Here is a 20,376-nt window from a genome sequence, read left to right as displayed (position 1 = left end):
TGAGGAGTTGCCGTAGCAAATGGACCAGAGCTCCTCAAAACTAAGTGGCTGACTAAGTAGCAGTTCATCATTGAGTTCCTGCCACGTTCTGGTTTTCCTGCTAGATCCTGTGGGCACAGCTGTGAACAGGATTTATCTGAGTGGTGTATTGGTGCTCAAGCGTAGCGTACATGGGATCCTCTGAGGTTATACTCCTTGAGTTTCTTATTGAGTGGGTCTGGGGAGGGGCCGAGGACTGAGACTTGGTAACAGGCATCCTGGGGGATTCTGACGCTGAGGATCTGTGGACCACATTTTAAAACGTAGCAACCTAGTGGGCCATGCAGTCGGCTGCTGGAATTAAACGTTCATTGACATCCCTCTGCGGAAAGAGGCATGCCTACAAAACTGGCTCCAGTGGCTCATTAAACTGAAGCCAGTCACACAGAAAGCGGGAAGGAAGCTTGTTTTTTGACTTGTAAAAGAAATTACAGTGAGATATCAGGCACGCCAAAGCTGGGAAAGGCTACATCCCGGGCAGGGTCCTCTTCTCTAATCTCTAGATACAGCACATCACGGTTAGGTGAGGACCTGGCCAGATGTGGCCCAGGGGCTTTGGATATCCTAGCTTGGAGCTTGTCCACTCAGCCCTGTTGGAGGAAGGTGCCAGATTGTTCGCTGATGCATTCTCCTCACCCCAGCTCAATTTGTAGGTGCGTTTAGAAGCCGCTCTTGTTTTGGAGAGTACAGGCACAGAAGGTTTCTCTGGAGCGTCATGTAAAGCAAATCTTATTTTTAGTGCACTAGTAGCTTTCTTGTGTACCCTACACTTTGTCATTTGCATAGATCTAGATTTTCATATTGAGTTTGTCTCATGTGTGCCAGGACAGATGAGTTGGGACAGTGTCCTCAATTTCTCAAACCTGTTTGGTCAGCCTGGTACTGACTTCCCAGGAGGACTTCCTTTGGCCCGATAACTTCTGGTTTGGCCCTGGGTACAAACAGTAAGAGGTGAAAAAGGAAACTGGTTGGATTCCTGCAATGAGTGAGAATTGTCAAGAGGAACAGGAGCCCCTGTGGATGGTGGCCAAGCCACAAGTTGATATCTGCTCCATCTGCAGGGATTGGAGAGTAAGAGGGAAGAAAATTCCTGTTAATTGATCCAGGTTCTTTTAGCCAATAGCTATTTTTGTGATGTTCCCGAGATAAGAGTTACACCAGAGTAAAATTTGTGAGATGCTTAATGTTCACACGATCCATCCAGGCATTTATACTTTACGGAGCTGTATGCCTGATTTTTTGTGTGTTTCCTGGGGGCATTGTGGCAGATTTATCTTTATTACATCACTTCGGAAGTCAATTAGGAAAAGTGTAATTGCTTTTCCACTATACCAAAGAAAAAGTTGAGATGAGGCACTTTTTGAACAAGATCATATTGTGCCTCTTGAGTCTTAGGGAAAGGTTTTATTTACTAAACTGAGCTGCCACTCATAATTAACAGCGATGACATTAGGGCACTTTCAGAAGAGGTGAGCTGACCAAGCCAGTGTTTTTTTGTTTGTTTGTTTGTTTTTGTTTTTTGTTTTTGGTACGCGGTATGTGGGCCTCTCACTGTCGCAGCCTCTCCCATTGCGGAGCACAGGCTCCGGACGTGCAGGCTCAGCGGCCACGGCTCACGGGCCCAGCCGCTCCGCGACATGTGGGATCTTCCCGGACCGGGGCACGAACCCGTATCCCCTGCATCGGCAGGCGGACTCTCAACCACTGCACCACCAGGGAAGCCCCAAGCCAGTGTTTTTAAAGGAAGCTCCTACTGTGTGTCAGGAGCTATCCTGGGTCCTGACACTCACATCCTCTCTTTTGGTGGGCACGTGTTCTCTTGCTACAGAGGTTGTTCAGAGACACCTTTGCTGGTAGGCGACTCCTGTCAGCCATGTGGCATTTACTGAGCACGCGTGGTCTGCAGGGCATTGTGCTAGGTGCAGGGGGAAGAGGAGGAAGGGAGGCATAGCCCTTGTCCTGCAGGTACTTACAGAGCAGTTGGTCTCTGGTGGCGCACACTGACTGCTTCGAGCTACACTTTTATCTAGAAGGTCTTGTTCTTCAGACCTTTGGGGAATGACATTGTGGCTTTGGGGTGTGTAAACTTCAGAATAGAAACTTGGCAAAATTTATAGGCATGATAGAGGAAACTGTCTACATATCTTTACTACGTTTTGAGGTCCTATTTTCATGTGTTTAAAAAGACTGCTATTATTCCCATCACGCAGATTATAATGTTAGTAGTAATAATTTTATTGGTATTTCTGGCAGACACCTCAGGATTTCCAAGTCAGGATTTTCATAAGTCTTTACTTCAGAGATCTTTGTCAGTCAATATTAGAGTGAGAAAATGTCACAGTACGACAAGACAATGTCCAGATCTCAGAAGTGCGTGTTAGTAGGGTCGTTCAGTGGTGTAGGTAAGAGTAGCTTTCCAGGAGTTCCAGTGCTTAACTCTTCCCTCTTCTTACGTCAATGGCTTCTCGTCCTCACAATGTCTCGTGTTGCTCTAAACAAGTACTAAACTTTCCTGATTTTCCCCAATTAAACCACCTTTTGTTCTCAGATTGCATTGGGGATTGCATGACTTTTGCATGTTATGCTTCTTCGAATTTGCTTTTTCAGTAACCGGATTGAGCCACAGTTATGACCAGATGAAAATAATGAATGACGTTGCTGAGACTTCGAGTAACAGTCACCTTCCTTCTCTCCCTTTACTAATCCCAACAAAGAGAATAAACATGCCAGATTAAACTTATCTAACTGGAATTAATATGTCTCACTGGTTACATTTCTTTTTATAATTAAGGTCCTTGTAAAGCTTTAAATCTCTTCTTTTTAAAAAGTGGTACCTCTCGGTTTCACGTAGCTGCAGTGAGTGACAACGTTTGTTTTCTTTTCAGGACTCAAGTCCTCTACTAAATGAACTTTCTTCATCGCACGTTGGAACTGATTCCCAGACCTTTGCACCAGTTAGCAAGCCATCATCTGCCTACCCCTCCACGACAATTGTCAATCCTACTATTGTGCTCTTGCAACATAATCGAGGTAAGGGATCTGCAAGGAGCACCCCGCCCCCAGCTGGCTGGAATCAGCCATAGCTGCACTGTGACATCTGGGGCAAGGATTCTGCCATTCCACAGCATCTTCTACAAATCCCATCCTTCCCCGAGGCCATCTGCCCCAGTTTACTCACTCCCACGACCCACAAAGTAGATCACAGCAGCAGACAGAGGCCCCTGTCTGGGCATGAGGTCAGGTGTCTGAATAAGTAAGTAGGTGACGTGTGTCCCACAGCCAGGGTATTCAGTTTTCTTCAGATGGGAGCTCCAAAAAGAAAGAAAAGACAGAAAGGAAAACATCTGCCCCTTAATTACCGTCATGAGAGTTCTCGTCAGGGCTCTGCTAGGAAAATCCAGGTGCAGTAATACCTCTTTTAATTACTGTCCTAAATCCTGTAGTTCTGTGACATGAATTTTCTAGAAAGTAAACTTTTGAGCACCAAAATTCAAAAAAAAAAAAAAGGAAAACCTACTGGATGGGACATTTTCTAGAATAGAAAACATGTTTTTGTATCTCTGAAACAGAGGCTTTTGAACTTTTTCTTAGTGACTCATGGCCTTCATTCTCTCCAGAAGTCACTGCACTGGGCTTTCCCTCAGTGGCCCCCTCTGGGGACTTGACGTTGGTGTGGCTTTTTGCCCCTTGCCCTATGTGGCCCCCGGTACGCGGGCCTCTCACTATTGTGGCCTCTCCCGTTGCGGAGCACAGGCTCCGGACACGCAGGCTCAGCAGCCACAGCTGAGGGTTTTCATGTTTGTTTTCTAGAGTTTCTCTGACTGCTGCTGGTTGTTTCTTCCCTTTCTCTGAAGGGGTGTTATAGGGGAAACGGAGCGCGTTGAGGTAGTAATGATATATGTTGACCCTTCTGCTTTAACATCCCAGAAGATGATTCTAAGTCCCAAGTTTTCCTTTTTGAGATTCCATAGAGGAATAAACGTCCCCTTCACAAAAGTCCTTTGCGATGTGAAATGTAAAGTCTTCAAGCAGTTTCCTAGTGTAGAAAGGGCTCTTGAGTCTGAATTTCAAAGAACGGTGGAGGTTTAATTATTTTATTTAGAGCTCAGAGCTCGGTACCAAGTCTTCCTTTTCTTGACTCCCTGCTCGCCTACTTCATACTTTTCCTCCCCTCCCCTCCCTCTCTGTATTGACTTGGATGAGAATGGGACTGGAGTCTATTTTTAATTGTTTTCCGTATTAAATGGAGTTTTCTATTTCCTGCCCCAAACTTGAAAAGCAGATGAATGAAACATTTTCTCTCACAGCCATCCCACTCAAATCATAGTTATTTTAGTAATTTTGTTTTTTTTCATTCTGTGTGGTTCCCGTATTAATTTTCACCCATGAATCTATGTTCTTCAAAAGATAGAAGGGCCCCACCCCCTACACTAAGCTACGTAAGAGCCCGTTTTCCTTTCAGCAGTGCCATCCCCCTTGCTGGCAGTAGCCTTCTCTGCCCAGAAAGTGCCCATAATGCAGGACAGAGTGAAATGCTGGTTCTCTATGAACTTCTTTGTGACTCATCGTTTTAAAAAACCCACTCAAAAAGAAGCAAGTTAGTTCCCAGAAGGAAGGGCAGTTTACTCCCAAGGCCGCTTGGTTTTTGGGAAATGCCAGGTGTAATGCCAGCTACTTCTGGTGGCACCTAGTGAGACGTTTTTGGGCACAGAAGTGCCTGTGCTTCCTTCTTGCTTCTTCCCTGAACAAATGGAGTCTTATTTGCTCAGATGCCTTTGGTTCTTGCCTTTCTCTTTTGTCCAAGTCCTGCCTTTGGGCTTAAACATCAGAATCGTGCAGCCTGAATCACACGTCCCTCAGGAAAGGGTTCAAGTACTTTGCCGTTTGGAATTAAAAGGTAGCTTCCCCTACGCTCCTTAAGGAGGCGGGAAGAGTTGAGGAGCACGGAAACGCCCAGTGCAACTGACTTTGGATCACTAATCATCAACTCACTTTAGGTCAGGCATTTTTGGCTTCGCTTTGGAATTTACCCAGCCTGACAGCCCTGCTTTGCCTCACAAAACGTACCCGTGAAAACAATTTAACTATTGCGAAGTCTCCTGAGGGAGCGATAACTCTGCTCCACTTCTAGAATTCTAGTTTAGTCATCGTAAAAAAGGTTCCCGTTGTTCCCGCCTAGGCTGCCCCAGGGCATAGTGCGACAATAACCCTGTCTCCCCAATTCAGGCCCCCCTACTGCAAACAAACGGAGGGGCACTGCGCCTCTGGCCTGGCTCTCACAGTTGTGTAAACATAGCCCTTGCCCCTCTCTCTGGAGCTTTCCGTCCCACATGTGTTTGAGGGCAGATGGCTTATGATCAGTCTGGGGAGGAGGATTTAAACTGGAAAACTCTCAGGACTGAGAGTGCACGGGTGGTTCTTGGTCTCCAGTGTGCATAGCATGCTGGGAGTCACATTCAGGAGGTCTTTGGCGGGGAGGCATGGGGGAGAAGCTCTGCATTTTTCAGCACGCTTGCAGGGCAAGTCCATGGACCACATGAAGGACAGGAGTTCCCCGCGGTCCCAGACTTCTAGATCTCATGGTCACAGACTTCTAGATCTCATGGTCACGTGAAACGGCCTGGGGACTAGCCTGGGGTTGCTAATTTCTAACTTTTGCTAAATAACACTCTTGAAAAACAACCACTGTGATCTACACTGCATGCATCTCTTTCTATGAAGGAAAGGCTATTCCACACCTCAGAAGTGCGATACCACATAATCTTTTCAACTGAATAAATTTGCTTTTGATTGCTAGGGAAGGCCTTGCTTCCAGCTTGGAGACTAGCGTTTGGTTACCATAGATCCAGTGAGCACTTTGATTTAACAGACAAGGAAACTGAGGCTGAGACGTTAAGTGGTTGGTCAGTGCCATCTGGCAAGTTGCTGGCAGAGCTGAGCCTAGGGCTCTGCTGGGCTTCTGTGGTACTAGTGTGAACCTTGCTAGTGTGAACCTTGCCCACGTGCCCGACGTACACAGGGCAGCTTCCACCAGCTGCGAGCTCCCCTGCTGCTCTGTTTACTTCTCGCCACGCTGGTTCTGGAGGGAGGGTGGGGATGCTGCCAAGGGGGACGATGACAGCACCCTTGGGCTGGCAAGTGTTCTATTTTTATACATGTGGCTGCTTTATATTTAGCAGCTGTAGAAGGTAAAGGTCATGTCTGTGCTTATCCCAAAGCACATACGCACAGAACTCTCCAAAGGAGATGCTGGCCTCCCCACCGCGAGACTTCCCAGGAGGGTGGGAAACCAATGGACCTCTCACTGTTAAGGAACCAGTGGGACCTGGTGATAAGAGTTGGAAAGAAACCTGGGGGACCCAGGTTCTAGACGCAGCTCTGATTTTCAGTGCCATCTTGGGTAGTTTGTGCCCCTTATGTGAGGTCTCTCAGCCAGTGCTGACCTACCTGCTAGAGTTACTGTGAAGATTAAAAGCGTTCACACACGTGAAAGCTCTTAAAACAATATCTGGCATTTCACAAGCTCTCAGATGGTAGCTGCCATGGTTATGATTACATTCCCTCAAAAGGTACCAAGACTGGGGTGTATAAGGTCCTGCTCCCTTGAGACCAGGGGAGTTGAGGGCCTCCTTCAGTGATCAGATCACTTTAAGAGGTAAACAACCATAAAACAGTGATTGTTCCCTGAATCCTGGCACAAATCTAGGGGGAGAGGGACAGGAGACACCACACCCAGATGATGAAGCCACATTAATATCCCTGTATGCAGCTGGACTACACAGCATTTTAGCATCTAAGCCCAGAGGACAGTAAGGACACAGGTTTGGGGATCCTAACGAGTTATGCCAGGACTTCTTGGTCTTACCATGTCTGTGTAAATCTCACTTACACTGTGTTTTTTTTTGTTTTTTATCACAGAACAGCAGAAACGACTCAGTAGCCTTTCAGGTAGGTAAGAAATATTTATTTACATACTAACACGTGTTCCTGCTAAAGCCGTCTTCTGTCCACCACCTGATGTGTTCAGTCAGTGAAGTCTTGCGAGCTTCTCTGATGTGTTGGGAACTGCTTATTGCTGGCTGCAAGGATGATCAAAACAGGCATGGTTCCTGCCTCCCTGGAACTTGAAGGCTGGTGGGGGCACACTAGTGGTGCAAACTAGTAAACATGTCCAGTGGGACAGTGACAAGTGCCTTGATCGGTAAGAACTGGCTATTCTGAATAAAAAGGACAAGGAGCTATGCTTTGGATGGAGTGCTCCTGGCCAGCATCATTGAAGAAGCCACCTTCCTATTGCTTCTGTGTCTCTTCTAGGGTGTGACAATCTGGGGTTGGGAAATGTGGATCAGTTCTCTCCTTTTTGGGTGGCAAACCCAAATGCCAATAGATGACCCTGGGATGATGGACCAAGGGGAGAGCCTCCAGACCAGCAGTGCCTGGAAGAGGGTTGGGGAGCACAGCTTCTTGAACTTGAGCTGGCATCAGACCCTCCTGGAGAGCTGGCCAAAGCCCAGATTCCCGGGCCACACCTCCAGAGTTTCGGATTTCATGGGTATAGGCGAGAAGTTGCATTTCTTTTTTCTTTTTTTTAATATTTATTTATTTATTTGGCTGCGTTGGGTCTTAGTGGCGGCATGAAGGATCTTCGTTGCGGCACGTGGACTCCAGGGTTCTCTATTTGTGGTGTGCAGGCTCAGTAGTGGTGCACGGGCTTAGTTGCCCCATGGCATGTGGGATCTTAGTTCCCTGACCAGGGATCGAAACCACGTCCCCTGCATTGGAAGGCAGATTCTTAACCACTGGACCACCAGGGAAGTCCCAGAAGTTGAATTTCTAACGAGCTCCCCGGCGATGCCGATGCTTCCCTCTGTACTGACTGCACTGGAATAGCAGGTTTCATCAAGAGCCAACAGTGGTGGGGAGTGACTGCAAATATAATCAGATATCAGGGCTCACTGCCTGACAAAGTGCACAGGATTGGGACAAGCTTGGGGTGGGGAGGGAACCCAGGAATGGGAATGTTTGGCTATTTCCTTCTGGCTTTCTGGAGCCATAATCCTGGTTCTCCCATCTACTGATGGTGAGACCTAAGGCAGGTTACTGATGATCTAAACTACAGATCAGTTTTTATCTGCCAGATAGGGAAAGCAGTAGCGCCTCCTGGGTTCTGCTTGTCAACATCTTAGCACTGAGTACTGGCACTCAAGTGCTTGATAGAAATGAGCTACTGTTGCCAGTAGGTGCCTCCGCTGGCTCACTTGTCATTTTATTGAGTGCCTACTTTGTGTAAGGACCAAGCCAGGCTCTGGGGCTGTTGCAGGGAACTGTGCTGCCCTCAAGCAGCTAATGGTGTGACATCGTGGCTTGTAACCTTGTTTTGGTCATGGACTCATTTGGAGAATCTAAGCAAGGCAGTAGATTCATTCTCTAGAAAAAGCCACATGCATGCAAACACATGGATTTGTCGGTACTCGTGATCTCTGGGGTTGAGGACCCCTGATCTGGTGGATAGCAAAAGCCACCATTTTTCTGAGCAGCTACTCCATGAGTTCTGTGTTCCTTCACCCCGCTGCTGTCCTTGTGATTCGTGGAGAGCCTGGTGGGGAGGACATGGGGTTCTCACACCCTCTCCACTTTATCCAGGACTTGGCCGCAGGACCAGGACAGGCCGTGGCTCAGTTCAAGGTGCCCTTTGCTGCCCCTCCTGGAGCTGCTGCACTCCAGCCCACTTCATTCCCTGGCCCCAGCCCAGATTGCTGAGAACAGGGCGGCTCTGAAAAGGAGCTCCTGTGGGTGCCTTCCTGCTTTGGGGAGTTTGAAAAGGCACCTCAACACAAGTTAGGGGACCCAGAGTTTGGTCCTGGTTCTTCCCTCTTATAGTAGCTGTTTGTCCCTGCATAAGGACAGGCCTCACTGAGCCAGTTTCCTCATATGGGAAATAGGCGTGTAATCCTTGCCCCTGCCTCAAAGAGGCGTTGTAGGTATCATTTGTGATGGGAAGAGGGAGGAGGGTGCTTTGCACACTGGAAGGTGCTGTGTGTATGTCGGGGCTTCTCTATCATGCTGGCAGGCTCAGGCCACTTCCTCCGCTTTAAAATAAGCCCAGCGCTTCCATCCTCCACTTTTGGTGCAGATCTACTAAGGGTATTTGATAGAGCGGGATGTAAAGTAGGTGCTCACTAAAAGCAGTTTTGTTTAAAAAGGAAGAGCACCATTTTGTTCAGGAGCTTCTGAAGGAGAGAAGGCTGGTGGGGCTGGTGCTCTAGTCTGTGCTCTGGAGTAAAAGAAAGTAAGGCTTTTCCCCCCACCCTAGTGGTGATGGGACTTAGAAGGACCACCAGCCTCCCTCCCACTAACCGATTTTTTTATTAAACCTCTGTGGGGCTTCATGCTTAATGAGATTCCTCCAAGAATGAGACCCGCATGGGATTTGGCCTCACGAAGCTCCTGTCCCCTGGGTGGAAAGACAGGAAAACAAGGGCTGGGACAGAGGGGCTGGCATAGGGTACGGAGAGGCCACCCCTCCCTTCCCCGAGGGAAGTGTAAGCAGCGCTGTGATCCTCAGTCACAAAGCTTTGGATGTGAAGACTAGGGATGCTTTCCCACCTCCCACAGACACAGATGCCCTGTCCAGGTTGTCAGCAGCATCCTTTATTGAGTGGCCCTTTCCAGGACCTTCCTTTGAAAGCACAGTATAAAACTCGAAGGAAATGCTCCAGGGTGTCATGTATTTGCCTAGTGAGAAATAGCAGCAAGGCTTCATCGTAACCCATTGGATGTCACAGGGTGGCCCCATCACCTGCATGGTACAATGAAGTGTCACCTTGGGTTTCCACTATATAAAGAAACACTTCTTCTTTAGAGGCTGCAGTTCAGCCCTCTGTGTGTTGAAACCCACTCAGTTACAAATCACATGATCATAGGCTTCTAAAGTAAAAGAGTTCAGGGCTAATTTTCGTAGATCACAAGGACTCTGGCAGCTTGGGAACAAATCCATGGACTGTCAGCCTGAGTTTTGCAGTTAAGTGATGGCTGCTAGAGCCACCTGCCCTAACATTTCTTAAGAATTACTCTAGGTCTGGAAACGCTGAGGTTGGCATATCTGTGATCTGCCTCTGAAGAGATGGCAGTAGAGCGTGAGGACAAGCATCTCTAAGCACTTGGTGAGACAGCTTGAAATCAGCCTCACCTGCTGCAACTTGATCACACTGAGGCAAGGCCTTTCCAGTCGGGGGGGAGTGTTCAGCACAGCCATGTTAAGGGGGGACTCTGGTAACTCAACATTCCCCCACCCTCCCGAGCTTCCTGCCAAATCCTTGGCCTCCTGTTGGAATTTTGTGGGAGCCTGAGAACTCATCCCGTAAAACCAGTCTGGTCTTAACATCTTGTAAAGCTTATGGTGGTGATACCAGAGATACAACAAACCAGTGAATAAAACAAAAAAGAAGTAGGCTCACAGATGTAGAGAACACACTAGTGGTTTCCAGTGAGGGGGTGGGAAGTACAACCTATTGGGTGTAAGATGGGCTACAAGGGTATATCATACAACACGGGGAATATAGCCAATATTTTGTAATAACTTTAAATGGAGCGTAACCTTTAAAAATTGTATTAAAAATTAAATCAGAGCAGTGTGAAATCATTTTAATTAAGGAAAATCCCTGTCTTTAAAAAACAACAGCTTACGGTGATGGGGTTTTCTGAAGCACTCACGAAGCTGAGTCTTGCACAGAATGTTTAGAAATTGTTCTGCGGTCGCAGAATGAGTATTCATTTCAGTAGTTTGTTTGAAACCCGGGCAAAGCCACTCCATGGAGCAGTCTGTGAAAGTCGTAAACCTGGGCTCGCTGGCGGCAGTGTTTCCCCAGCTCCCGCGCACAGACATCTCTGACCTCAGCACCGCTTTCCATGTACCCTGGAACATGGAATGTTTAGTCCTCCAGCCAGCACTCGGAACGTTTTCTTTTCTCAGAGATGAGAACCTCTCCCTCAGTCAATGAACAGATCCTTCCCGGACATGTCCTAATAGCCCGGGCACATCTTCATCCCCTGCTGTCTCACCTCATGGGCTCCACTGGTAGGACATTAGACTCCCCGGTGTAACCCTTTGTGCCCCCCAGTCCTTTGGCCTCTCTGGTGACCATCTGACATGCTCCTTCCTCCTGTGCTGACCTCCTCCCTACTTAACTGCCCGCTTCCTGCCCCTGAAATCTGGCATCTGCCCTCACTCCCCTCCTGAAATTTTCTCGCTCAGAGAGATCCTGTGACTCTTTTTTTGCCTAAGGTAATGCCGCTTCCTCTGCTTCAATTTCTTTTTTTCTTTTTTCTTTTTTTTCCTCTGACGCGTTACCATCCCACTTCTTGGAACTCTGTCTTCTCTGGTTTCAGTGACACCTCACTTGTTCCTCTCCGGTTCATCTCCTATCCCTCTAGCAACAGCTGCAAGCTTCTGGGAACCCTTTTTTTTTCCTGCTTTTCAGCCTGTATCCGTGACATTCCTTCGTGCATGACTTCGGCCCTTGACTCTGCTGTCATCTCCTCCACTGACCTCTTCCATCTCCTTGCCTTCAGCCATCACTTTTGTGCTGATGGCTCCAGAATCGCCCTCTTCCGGGGCCTCTCCCTGGGCTTCACTCTCACGTTTCTTCAGGGTCTCCAGGGCACTTCTACTTGAGTGTCTCGCTGTCCCCTCAAAGTTACCCTAAGTGCAGACAGCCTTCTCTCCCTGCCTTCCCCAGCCCAGTTCCCTTTCCTGACTTCTCTGTTTGGATCAGGCCAGGCTCCCAGGCTCGAAACCTTGGTCCCACCTTGGAGGGAGGCCAGACAGGATGTGGTTCAGCGAGGACCGCTGGAGTCAGGTGGACACTAGGCCAAATCCCGGCTTGGCCACACGCTGCTGTGTGACCTCAGGCAGGCTACTTTAACTTTTCTGTGCTTTGTTCCCCTTGCCTGTCTTTTAAAAATGGAGGGATGACTTAATGGACCAGTAACTGATACTCTGAAAAGCTCAATGCAAACCACAGCACTAATAAATGGTTAGATGGGCATTCATACTCTACTGCTGTTCTGTCCAGTATGGTAGCCACTAGCCAGCCCCGTGTGGCCATGGAGCACTTAAAATGTGGCTAATGCAAATCAAGAGGTGCTGTAGGTATAATACACACGCTCACATGCAGTGCTTGGTACAAGATAAAGAGTGTATAACACCTCATTAGTAACTGCTTATACTGATTACATGTTGCAATGATAGTTTAGATAGAGTAAATAAAATAAAAATTAATTTTACTTGTTTCTTTTTTTAAAAAATGGAGGGATGATGATAGTTTCTTCCTCATAGAGTTACTGGGAGGGTGAGCTGCGATAATGTACGTGAAGAGCTTAGCACACTGCCTGGCCCATAATAAGCTCAGAGTAGTCCAGAGGCCCCTGGCATTTGCTTATGCCATTCCCTCCGCCAGGAGCACCCTTCACTTCCTTTGTCTGGCTGACCCTTCTGAGAGGTGGTGCCTGAACCCAGTTCCTCAGCGGAGTGGGATGTGGACTCCTCTGTCAGCACTGGTTGCCTCCATTCTCATTGCTGGCTCTCCTCTTTCTGCCCACTAGACCGTCAGTTCCTTGAAGGCCAGGCTGGGAATGGTTCACCCCCGTGTCCACAGCACATGTGAACGCATAGCACCTGGCAGGTGCTTTGTAAATGCCTCCCATAAATAAATGACATGCCTTGGAATAACAGAACACACTAAGTAATTTTATAATCTATAGGCCACACGTGGTATGTTTATTAGCTCTCTGTAGCTTCCAATCCTGGATGAAATTAAATAAACTCTAATGTGCATTTAGCAGTTTACCGTTTTCTGAGCACTTGGCGTAAGCTATTTTATTAGGTCCTCACAACATTGCTGTGAGCTGGCCGGTTGAAGTGTTATCCCCATTTCTGGATGAGAAAACAGAGGCACAGAAAAGTTAAGTGACTTCCTCAAGGGGAAACAAGAACTTTCAAGTAGTGTCTGGCCACCCTCGTGTGGTTTACCTGCTCCCTGAATTCCTAGAAAAGTCAGAACTACCTGGATGTCTGGAGCACCAAGTACAGACATCTATAGGGCACTTACCACACTGTCCACACATTTTTTAAAAGGGCCTAATGGGCGGAAAACAGTATGGAGGTTTCTCAAAAAAAAAAAAAACAAACCCTCAAATAGAGCTACCATGTGACCCAGCAATTCCGCTCCTGGGTATATATCTGAAAAAAACAAAACCACTAATTTGAAAAGATACGTGCACCCCAATGTTCATAGCAGCATTATTTACAGTTGCCAAGGTATGGAAGCAACCTAAGTGTCCATCAACAGATGAATGGATAAAGAAGATGTGGTATGTACACAATGGAATACTACTCAGCCATAAAAATGAAATTTTGCCATTTGCAGCAACATGGATGGACTTGGAGGGCACTATGCTTGGTGAAATAAGTCAGAGAAGGACAGATGCTGCCATGATATCACTTATCTGTGGAATCTAAACAATACAACAGACTAGCGAACAAAACGAAAAAACAGACTCCGGTATAGAGAATAAACTAGTGGTTACCAGTGGGGTAAGAAGAAGGGGAGAGGGGCGAAGTAAGGGTAGGAGGACAGAGGGTTATTATGGGATTATATGAAATCATGTGTGTGAAACTTTTGAAAATTGTAAAACACTACAGAATCTAATCTTTCATCCAATAAATAAAAAACAAATACTAAACAAAAAAAAAGGGCCAGACGGTAAATACATTAGGCTTCGCAGGCCATACGGTTTCTGTCACAGCTACTCAGCTCTGTCGTTGTAGCTCCAAAGCAGCAGTAAATAATACGTAAGCGAAGAGCATGGCTGTGTTCTAATAAAACTTTACTTACAGAAACCGGGGGCTGGGCCATGGTTTGCTGACCCCTGCTCTAGGCACAACTTCCAACTGAGAACTGGCAGACACACTCTACCCTAGCGGGATTGTTTGCGGGGAATTTGCTTTGGAGCCACCAGAAGAGCTTCAGCTAATGATTGCTTTTCTTTTCCAGATCCTGTCTCGGAAAGAAGAGTGGGAGAGCAGGACTCAGCACCAACTCAGGAAAAACCCACCTCCCCTGGCAGGGCTGCTGAGAAGAAGGTGAAGGATGACAGCAGGCGGGTGGCAAAGAGCACTCAGGACCTGAGCGATGTTTCCATGGATGGTGTGGGCATCCCACTCCGGGTACGAGTGCGGACCTACAGGTCCTTCTTAGGCTTTGTCCTGAGCCAGTGACAGGTGTCCACCCCTGGGTCCATGTGAACCCCGTCTGTGGGTGGCAGAGACCTCAAAAGGAGGGTCCTCAGCATTGTCTTCTCTCTAAGCCCACTGAGGCCTGCAGAGCCTCCAAGAGCTGGGTGACAACTTTTCCCAAAGCATACGTTAGCTGTTTCTAAACCCATGAGGAAAGGGTTTCATGGTCAGATGAATGTGGGGGAAAGCTGGGTGGAACAAAGGCAGATTGCTTCCTCTGTGGCAGAGCTTCTGAGAGGCTTCAGGCATGTGTGTGTTCAAGAGGAGAAGGTCGTGAGCTGTGTTTCCCAGTGTCCTTTGTTATTGTGCTGTAGTCCAGGGTTAGAGAACCCTGGGAAGAGTACGAGGCTCAGGGTCCCTGCCACCATGCGTTCAGGAAGAAGTTCCCTTGGATGGGAGATAGCCCATCATCCAGGGAGAGTGGGAGACTCTCAGGGACACACAGGGTGGATTCAGCCTGCAAGGCCTCAGAACAGGGTGGGTCTCGTGGCAGCCCTGGCGTAGCCCTCCCCGCTGTGCAGGCCCGCCAGCCTCCTGCAGGCCCTGGGATCCCAGAGAAGCCCCACATTTGCACCTGGATTGGGGTGAACCCCATCTCTCTCCATGTGCCAGAACCAGAACACTGGCTGTGATGTGTTTCTCTGTGATTTCCATTGCGCAAAGGACAGGTTTTTGTGTCCCTTTGGGGGAGGCTGATAGAAACAGCAGTGGGCTAAGCCTCAAAAGAATTGTTGTCCTAAGGAATAATAAGTATTCCAATAATAATAAGTAGTAGTAGAAAGAATTATTGCTAATAATGATCACATTGTTCGTTTGCTAATGCATTATCTCATTCAAACATGATTCACCGTACAAGGTAGGTATTAATATCATTCCCACTTTATAGATGAGGAAACAGGGACTCAGGCGGGATTACTTGCCCAGGATTGCACAACCTGTGGGTGACAGAGCAGACCCTTCCCGCTAACCATCCTGTTGGGCAGCCCTCCCTCTCACCTCACCTGCTCTGTGACCATTGACTTTCTGTATCATATTTTCTCATCTGTAAGGTGGGAGTGGAAGTATCTGATCTAACCACCTGTCTCCTTCCTTGTTTTATTTTTATCTTAAAAAACAACCCAGCTTGTGGTTAGGATGGAAACTCTCTGGCATTGGATGCTATAATGGGTTACGTTTTAATGTATACGTTCTAAATCTAGCCCTATGCAGGTGGCTTAGATACTTCTACAGAGTAACCTGAAATGGGTGATAAGCATATGTTCCTTGTTTCTTACATTTCTAGGAGGCTTTGCTTCAGTTTAGTCATCTATATATGGAGAGAGGTTCTCTCTAAAAATTACCTAAGAATGGACACATTTCAAGTGGATCCTTGTCCACTGGTTTCAAAACCTGCATCCTTTTGACCAAATATTACCTCGCAGATTCAGGTCTGAATCCCTTGGTTTGTCGGTTCTTTCTCAACAGTTTTGCATTTAAAAAAGAAAAGATTTCAATGTAAGATCACAGTGATGTACAGAATTACATGAGTTTTGACTGTTGTCACTTTGCATTTTGCTTTCGCAATCATGGAAGTTCCGAAACGTGCTGAGATTTCCATTTTATTTTCCTCTTTTTCTCCAGAACACCGAGAGATCGAAAGACTGGTACAAGACCATGTTTAAGCAGATCCACAAACTAAACAGAGGTATTGATTTTCATTTGTAGAAGCTGTGCTGTGCCTATATGTTGACTATTGTGGTGAGGACCTAAACTCACTTGGCCGGAAGACTGGGCCCTGCAGCTTGACCTCATTAGGCCCGGGCCTGCCTGAGCCCAGCCATGCACCTGCAAGAGCAGAGGGGGCGGGAGAACTTGTGCGCCTGCCTCACATGTGGGAGCTCAGGTCGGCTCCCAAGTCCTCCCTCCCAGATGCTGGGGATGCAGCAGGCTGAGCCCAGCACTCTGCCCGCGTTCTTTAGCACCTGCCTGCCTGGGATGTGAGCAGCTTCGGCTCCCACCTGCTTCTGGCTTTAGGTGCACCTCCCGGTATCAGCCCATGACTGCCTTGTAGGCAGAGCAAGTTGAGAAGGCATGAACTGGGAGTTAAAAAGTGTTCTCGTCTGGGTTCAGTCCCCCGAGCACTTATGTGGCCGTGGGCCAATCATGGACCTCTCTGCGTCTGTTCCCTTCCCCTTCCTCTGAGGGGTGTGGCAGGGCCCAAATGAGAGCAAATTCTGCCTTGTGAAGTAGGACGCATGGTGCACCTGTATGACGGTGTTAATGTGAAAAATTATCTTCCCCAGCTGGGAGCCAGCACTTGGCAGGGAGCCCTGAGAGCCAGTCCAGAGCTGACACAACAAAGGCCGCTCAAGCTGGGAGAGTAGTGCTTCCAAATCAGGGGCCTGCTGGGCTGCCAGCAGGGGACCCAGCATGGTGGGAGAACCCCAGGCCAGTGCTCAGGCAGGTTGCAAGCCCCACAGCTCTCATCCGCCTGTGCCGCCACTCAGCTGCTGGGCAGGGATGCAGCTGCACTGTGAGAAGGGTACCACTCCTCCTGCAGGCAGAGCATCCTGTCCTTCCCTGTGGCCAAATCCAGTCTGGCTGCCTGGCACAGAAGACACACGAAGGCAAAGGAAAAGCGTCTGATCATTGTCTGGTCAGCCTGTGCCGCAGATAACCAGTCTGTCTGATTAACTGTGGCTGCCAGCTAACATCACTGTTAATTAGCTCCTGCAGTGCTCAGAATGAACCTGGGGGTACCCCTCTTCAATTTGGTTCTAAATTTTGAGATGCTCAGTATTTAGTGTTTCTGAGCCAAGAGTAAATTCACTCTTTTTGAGGTAGATGAGCTCAGTCACGGTGGTGATGCTGGCTGTCTGATCAGATGGTGTCAGTTGCACTGGTCACTTCCTAAAGCCAATGTCCATTTCCCCAGCAATCTGTCTCTCACCTTTAGATCCAGCTTTGGCGGCCCAAATGCCGAGACACAGGTGCATATGTGAAAAATATGTAATTCTGCCCCTCAGGCAGCATTGGTCCTCTCATATATTATAGATGATAACTCAACCTAAATTACAGATTCTGAGCGAAACTACCTGCCCTAGGCAGAGGTATTTGAAAAATTAAGAATCCACTAATTTGTCCTGATTCTAATGTCTACAGCACAAGCTTTGATTTTTTAAAAAAAATCATTTGATGACAGTTGTTTTCTTTACACACAATTTATTAGCATACTTAATATTTTTTTCCCATAAAAGGTGAAAATTTGAAGCTTTGTGCTAAATGCCTTTTGCTTATTGGAGACTGTATTCATGGAATTCTTTGTCCAAGAAGAGAAATGATATTGTGTCTTTAGACGTGTCTCAGTAATTCAGGCAAAAGGACTGGATTTTTAGAAGCAATTTGAATTCCTTTCATCACTGGTGAAGCTTAGTATGTTCCAGAATTCAAGGAGCCTGAATTGTGTGTGGATTCCTATTCGTTCATTCTCTCCATTTGTATCTTCCTCTGTTCTCTCTACCAAACCTGCTCCTCTGCCTAGACACTCCTGAAGAAAACCCTTATTTCCCTACGTACAAATTCCCTGAACTTCCTGAAATCCAGCAAAGTTCTGAAGGTACCATGAACTTAGACAGTGTATCTGTTGTCCTAGCCTTAAATTAATTCTTACAGTTCCATTTTAGGAATAAGATTTGGCTTTTAGATTTTGTTTTGATAGTCACTTTTGGTTGGCAGAAATTTTATTGCACTTATTTGCATGAATGTGCCGTGTTAAAATAACCAAGTCCTTTCTAATTCATTAATCTCTTTTCAAGTGTGATGCCGTGTGCTTTAATAACACTAAACTAGGTAATCAGTCATTTGAAAGAATCAATTGGAGATTTGTCACTTCCTCCACTTCGTGGTGGATAGTTTCAAAATCCACTGCTTTTCTCTGCTACAGAGGACAATCCTTACACTCCTACCTACCAGTTTCCTGCATCTACTCCTAGTCCTAAATCTGAAGGTAATTAAAGGAAAATCATGTGCCTCTCTTTGTACCGATACTGTTACTTTCTTTTTCACCTTGGGGTTCTTCCTGGTTGCTAAGAGCTCTCTCCCCATCATTTGCTTCCCTCTAACCTTGTGTTTTGTGGTGTTCTCTTGCTCCTTGCTGACTGTGTTAACAGGAGTCTATCCAGGTGGTATTTTAATCCTGTTCCCTTGGAGTTTACAAGATTAATGGGGTAACCAGTGTGGCTTCGTTACGATACTTTGAACGTGTGGGGCTCTGGGAAAAGCTGCCTGTACTCAGATACCCAGGGCTTTGTATTTGGGGGTGGTCACGTGATGCTGGTGGCAGCGCACTGACTCGGGGAAGCTGAGTCATTATGGCTCATGGGCAGGAGGTAGACGTGCCAGCGTCAGCAAGAGAAACATTACCTGGTTCCCATATGTGCAACTAACCCTCCACTGGGCCCCTCTTGTCCTGGGTGTATCTCCAGGTAGATCTCCTTGGTAGGGAATTCCCCAAGACATATCCAGGTATGGGATTCAGTCGTGGTGGGAGATGATAGCCCTTGAAAATAAGGGTTTTGACCAAGCTAGAAACCTTTTCATGAAAGACCTGGCTAGGAATTTGGACCTGCTGGGGGAGGATGGCCACACTTGTATCTAAAAAGATATTCTTTTCTGGGGTAAATAGCCTAGGTGTCAAAGAAGGTTCTAAAAGGTGAGTGAAGGGCAACATCCTGAGAATTATTCTAATCACAGGGATTGTCTGATTTTTAGATGAGTGACCCAGAAAGAGAGGAGTGGGTGGGGTCGGCAGGAGGCACTTTGATGAAATGCTCTTCTAGGATGAGATGTTGAGTGCTCTGAGCTTCATTCATCCAGGTAGTATTGAGCATTTGCATGTGCCACATGCTGTCCTTGGAAGTGAGGACAGTGCCGTGAATAAGATATGTCCTCTTCTCTCCCAAGTTCATGTCAGGCAGGGAGTTAGACAAGGGTGCTTCATCGTACTGGGTCCAGCGTGGTGGCAGTTGTGAGAGCGCGTGTCCAGAAGGCCCCAGAAAACCTTGCTGGTACACAGTAGGTCCTCAGCACATGCCTGAAGAGTGTTGCTGAGTGAAGGCTTTGGACCTCAGAAGCAGAGTTCTTCCTAGGGATGAAGCCCAGCGCAGTCCCGTCTTCAAGTGCTTCTCTGTTCCAATCAGCTCAGCAAACCATCCTGCCCAACCCGCCTCGTCATTGGTGAAGTCATCCATTCAGTCATTCACCAGACTTTTACCGATCACTTAACATATATGCGATGACATGCTGAGATGTGTTAGATACAGTTTCAGTTCAAATACCATATTCCATTTTTAGTCTCCCTGTGATGTGCCCGGTGGTTTCCAACCCTTTCATGCCTATTGTGAACAAAAAGAAAAGTCTACGGAAGGAACTGATACTTAAAAAATTAAAAGCTGTTGATTTCATTTTAAACAGCGACCTCCTTGCTTCCAGCAAGCGTCTATCTGGTGTGGGATAACCTAGTTTTTTGCTCTTGGGGTGCTGATTCTAGCCAAAAAGCATTGCTTCAGAAACAACGAACTGAACTGGATGAGTGAGAAATTTTTTTAGGGTAATTTTGATCAAATGCAGTTTTTGATTTGTGCTTTATTTGGACTAGGAGAACCCAACCCACTCATAAGATAGGATCCCTTTCTAGGGAAGGTGACCAGCACACAGCATGCCTGAAGGTGTAGAGTCCCATAGACATGGGCAGAGGAAGGCCACCTGGAAGAGTCCTGTGGAGAAAAACAGTGACTCCCATCAGCCTGGAAGAATGCCTTAGGCCTGTCGCAGGCAGTGCCAGCAGCTTCCAGGCAGCCTGTTGAGCTGAAGACAAGGGTTTTGCCTTCTGGCCTCACACCCAGCGCTGCCATGTCATCAGGCGCAGCACCTAGCAGCCCTGGCTGACGATACCGTCTGCTTGGTGGTACACGTCAAGTCGGGCTTATTTTACCATGAGGCATAAAGAATAAGGGTTGGGACAGTGGTTAAGGGTGACGCAGTGGTTAAGAGTCCTCCTGCCA

The 20,376-nt window shown here is 47.4% G+C and overlaps 1 protein-coding gene across 50 annotated transcripts in view; it reads left to right on the top strand.

Moving 5' to 3' along the window:
• Positions 1–20,376, top strand: part of SORBS1 (sorbin and SH3 domain containing 1) — a 240,759-nt gene that overhangs the window by 148,171 nt on the left and 72,212 nt on the right. For 32 of the 50 annotated variants that reach the window (XM_049696700.1, XM_049696685.1, XM_049696722.1 and 29 more), the window contains 6 exons: positions 2,925–3,069; positions 6,958–6,987; positions 14,094–14,266; positions 15,956–16,019; positions 17,856–17,930; positions 18,258–18,320. In XM_049696700.1, the coding sequence (XP_049552657.1) occupies positions 2,925–3,069; positions 6,958–6,987; positions 14,094–14,266; positions 15,956–16,019; positions 17,856–17,930; positions 18,258–18,320 (550 nt within the window). The remainder of the gene's footprint in view (positions 1–2,924; positions 3,070–6,957; positions 6,988–14,093; positions 14,267–15,955; positions 16,020–17,855; positions 17,931–18,257; positions 18,321–20,376) is intronic. The other 18 variants (XM_049696726.1, XM_049696702.1, XM_049696719.1 and 15 more) reach the window with 2 other exon arrangements.

The sequence above is a fragment of the Orcinus orca genome, chromosome 14 (assembly GCF_937001465.1).
Source record: "Orcinus orca chromosome 14, mOrcOrc1.1, whole genome shotgun sequence".
NCBI classification, from domain to species: domain Eukaryota; kingdom Metazoa; phylum Chordata; class Mammalia; order Artiodactyla; family Delphinidae; genus Orcinus; species Orcinus orca.
The sequence above is the reverse complement of the archived record's forward strand: the minus strand, read 5'-3'. Positions and strand labels throughout refer to the sequence as shown.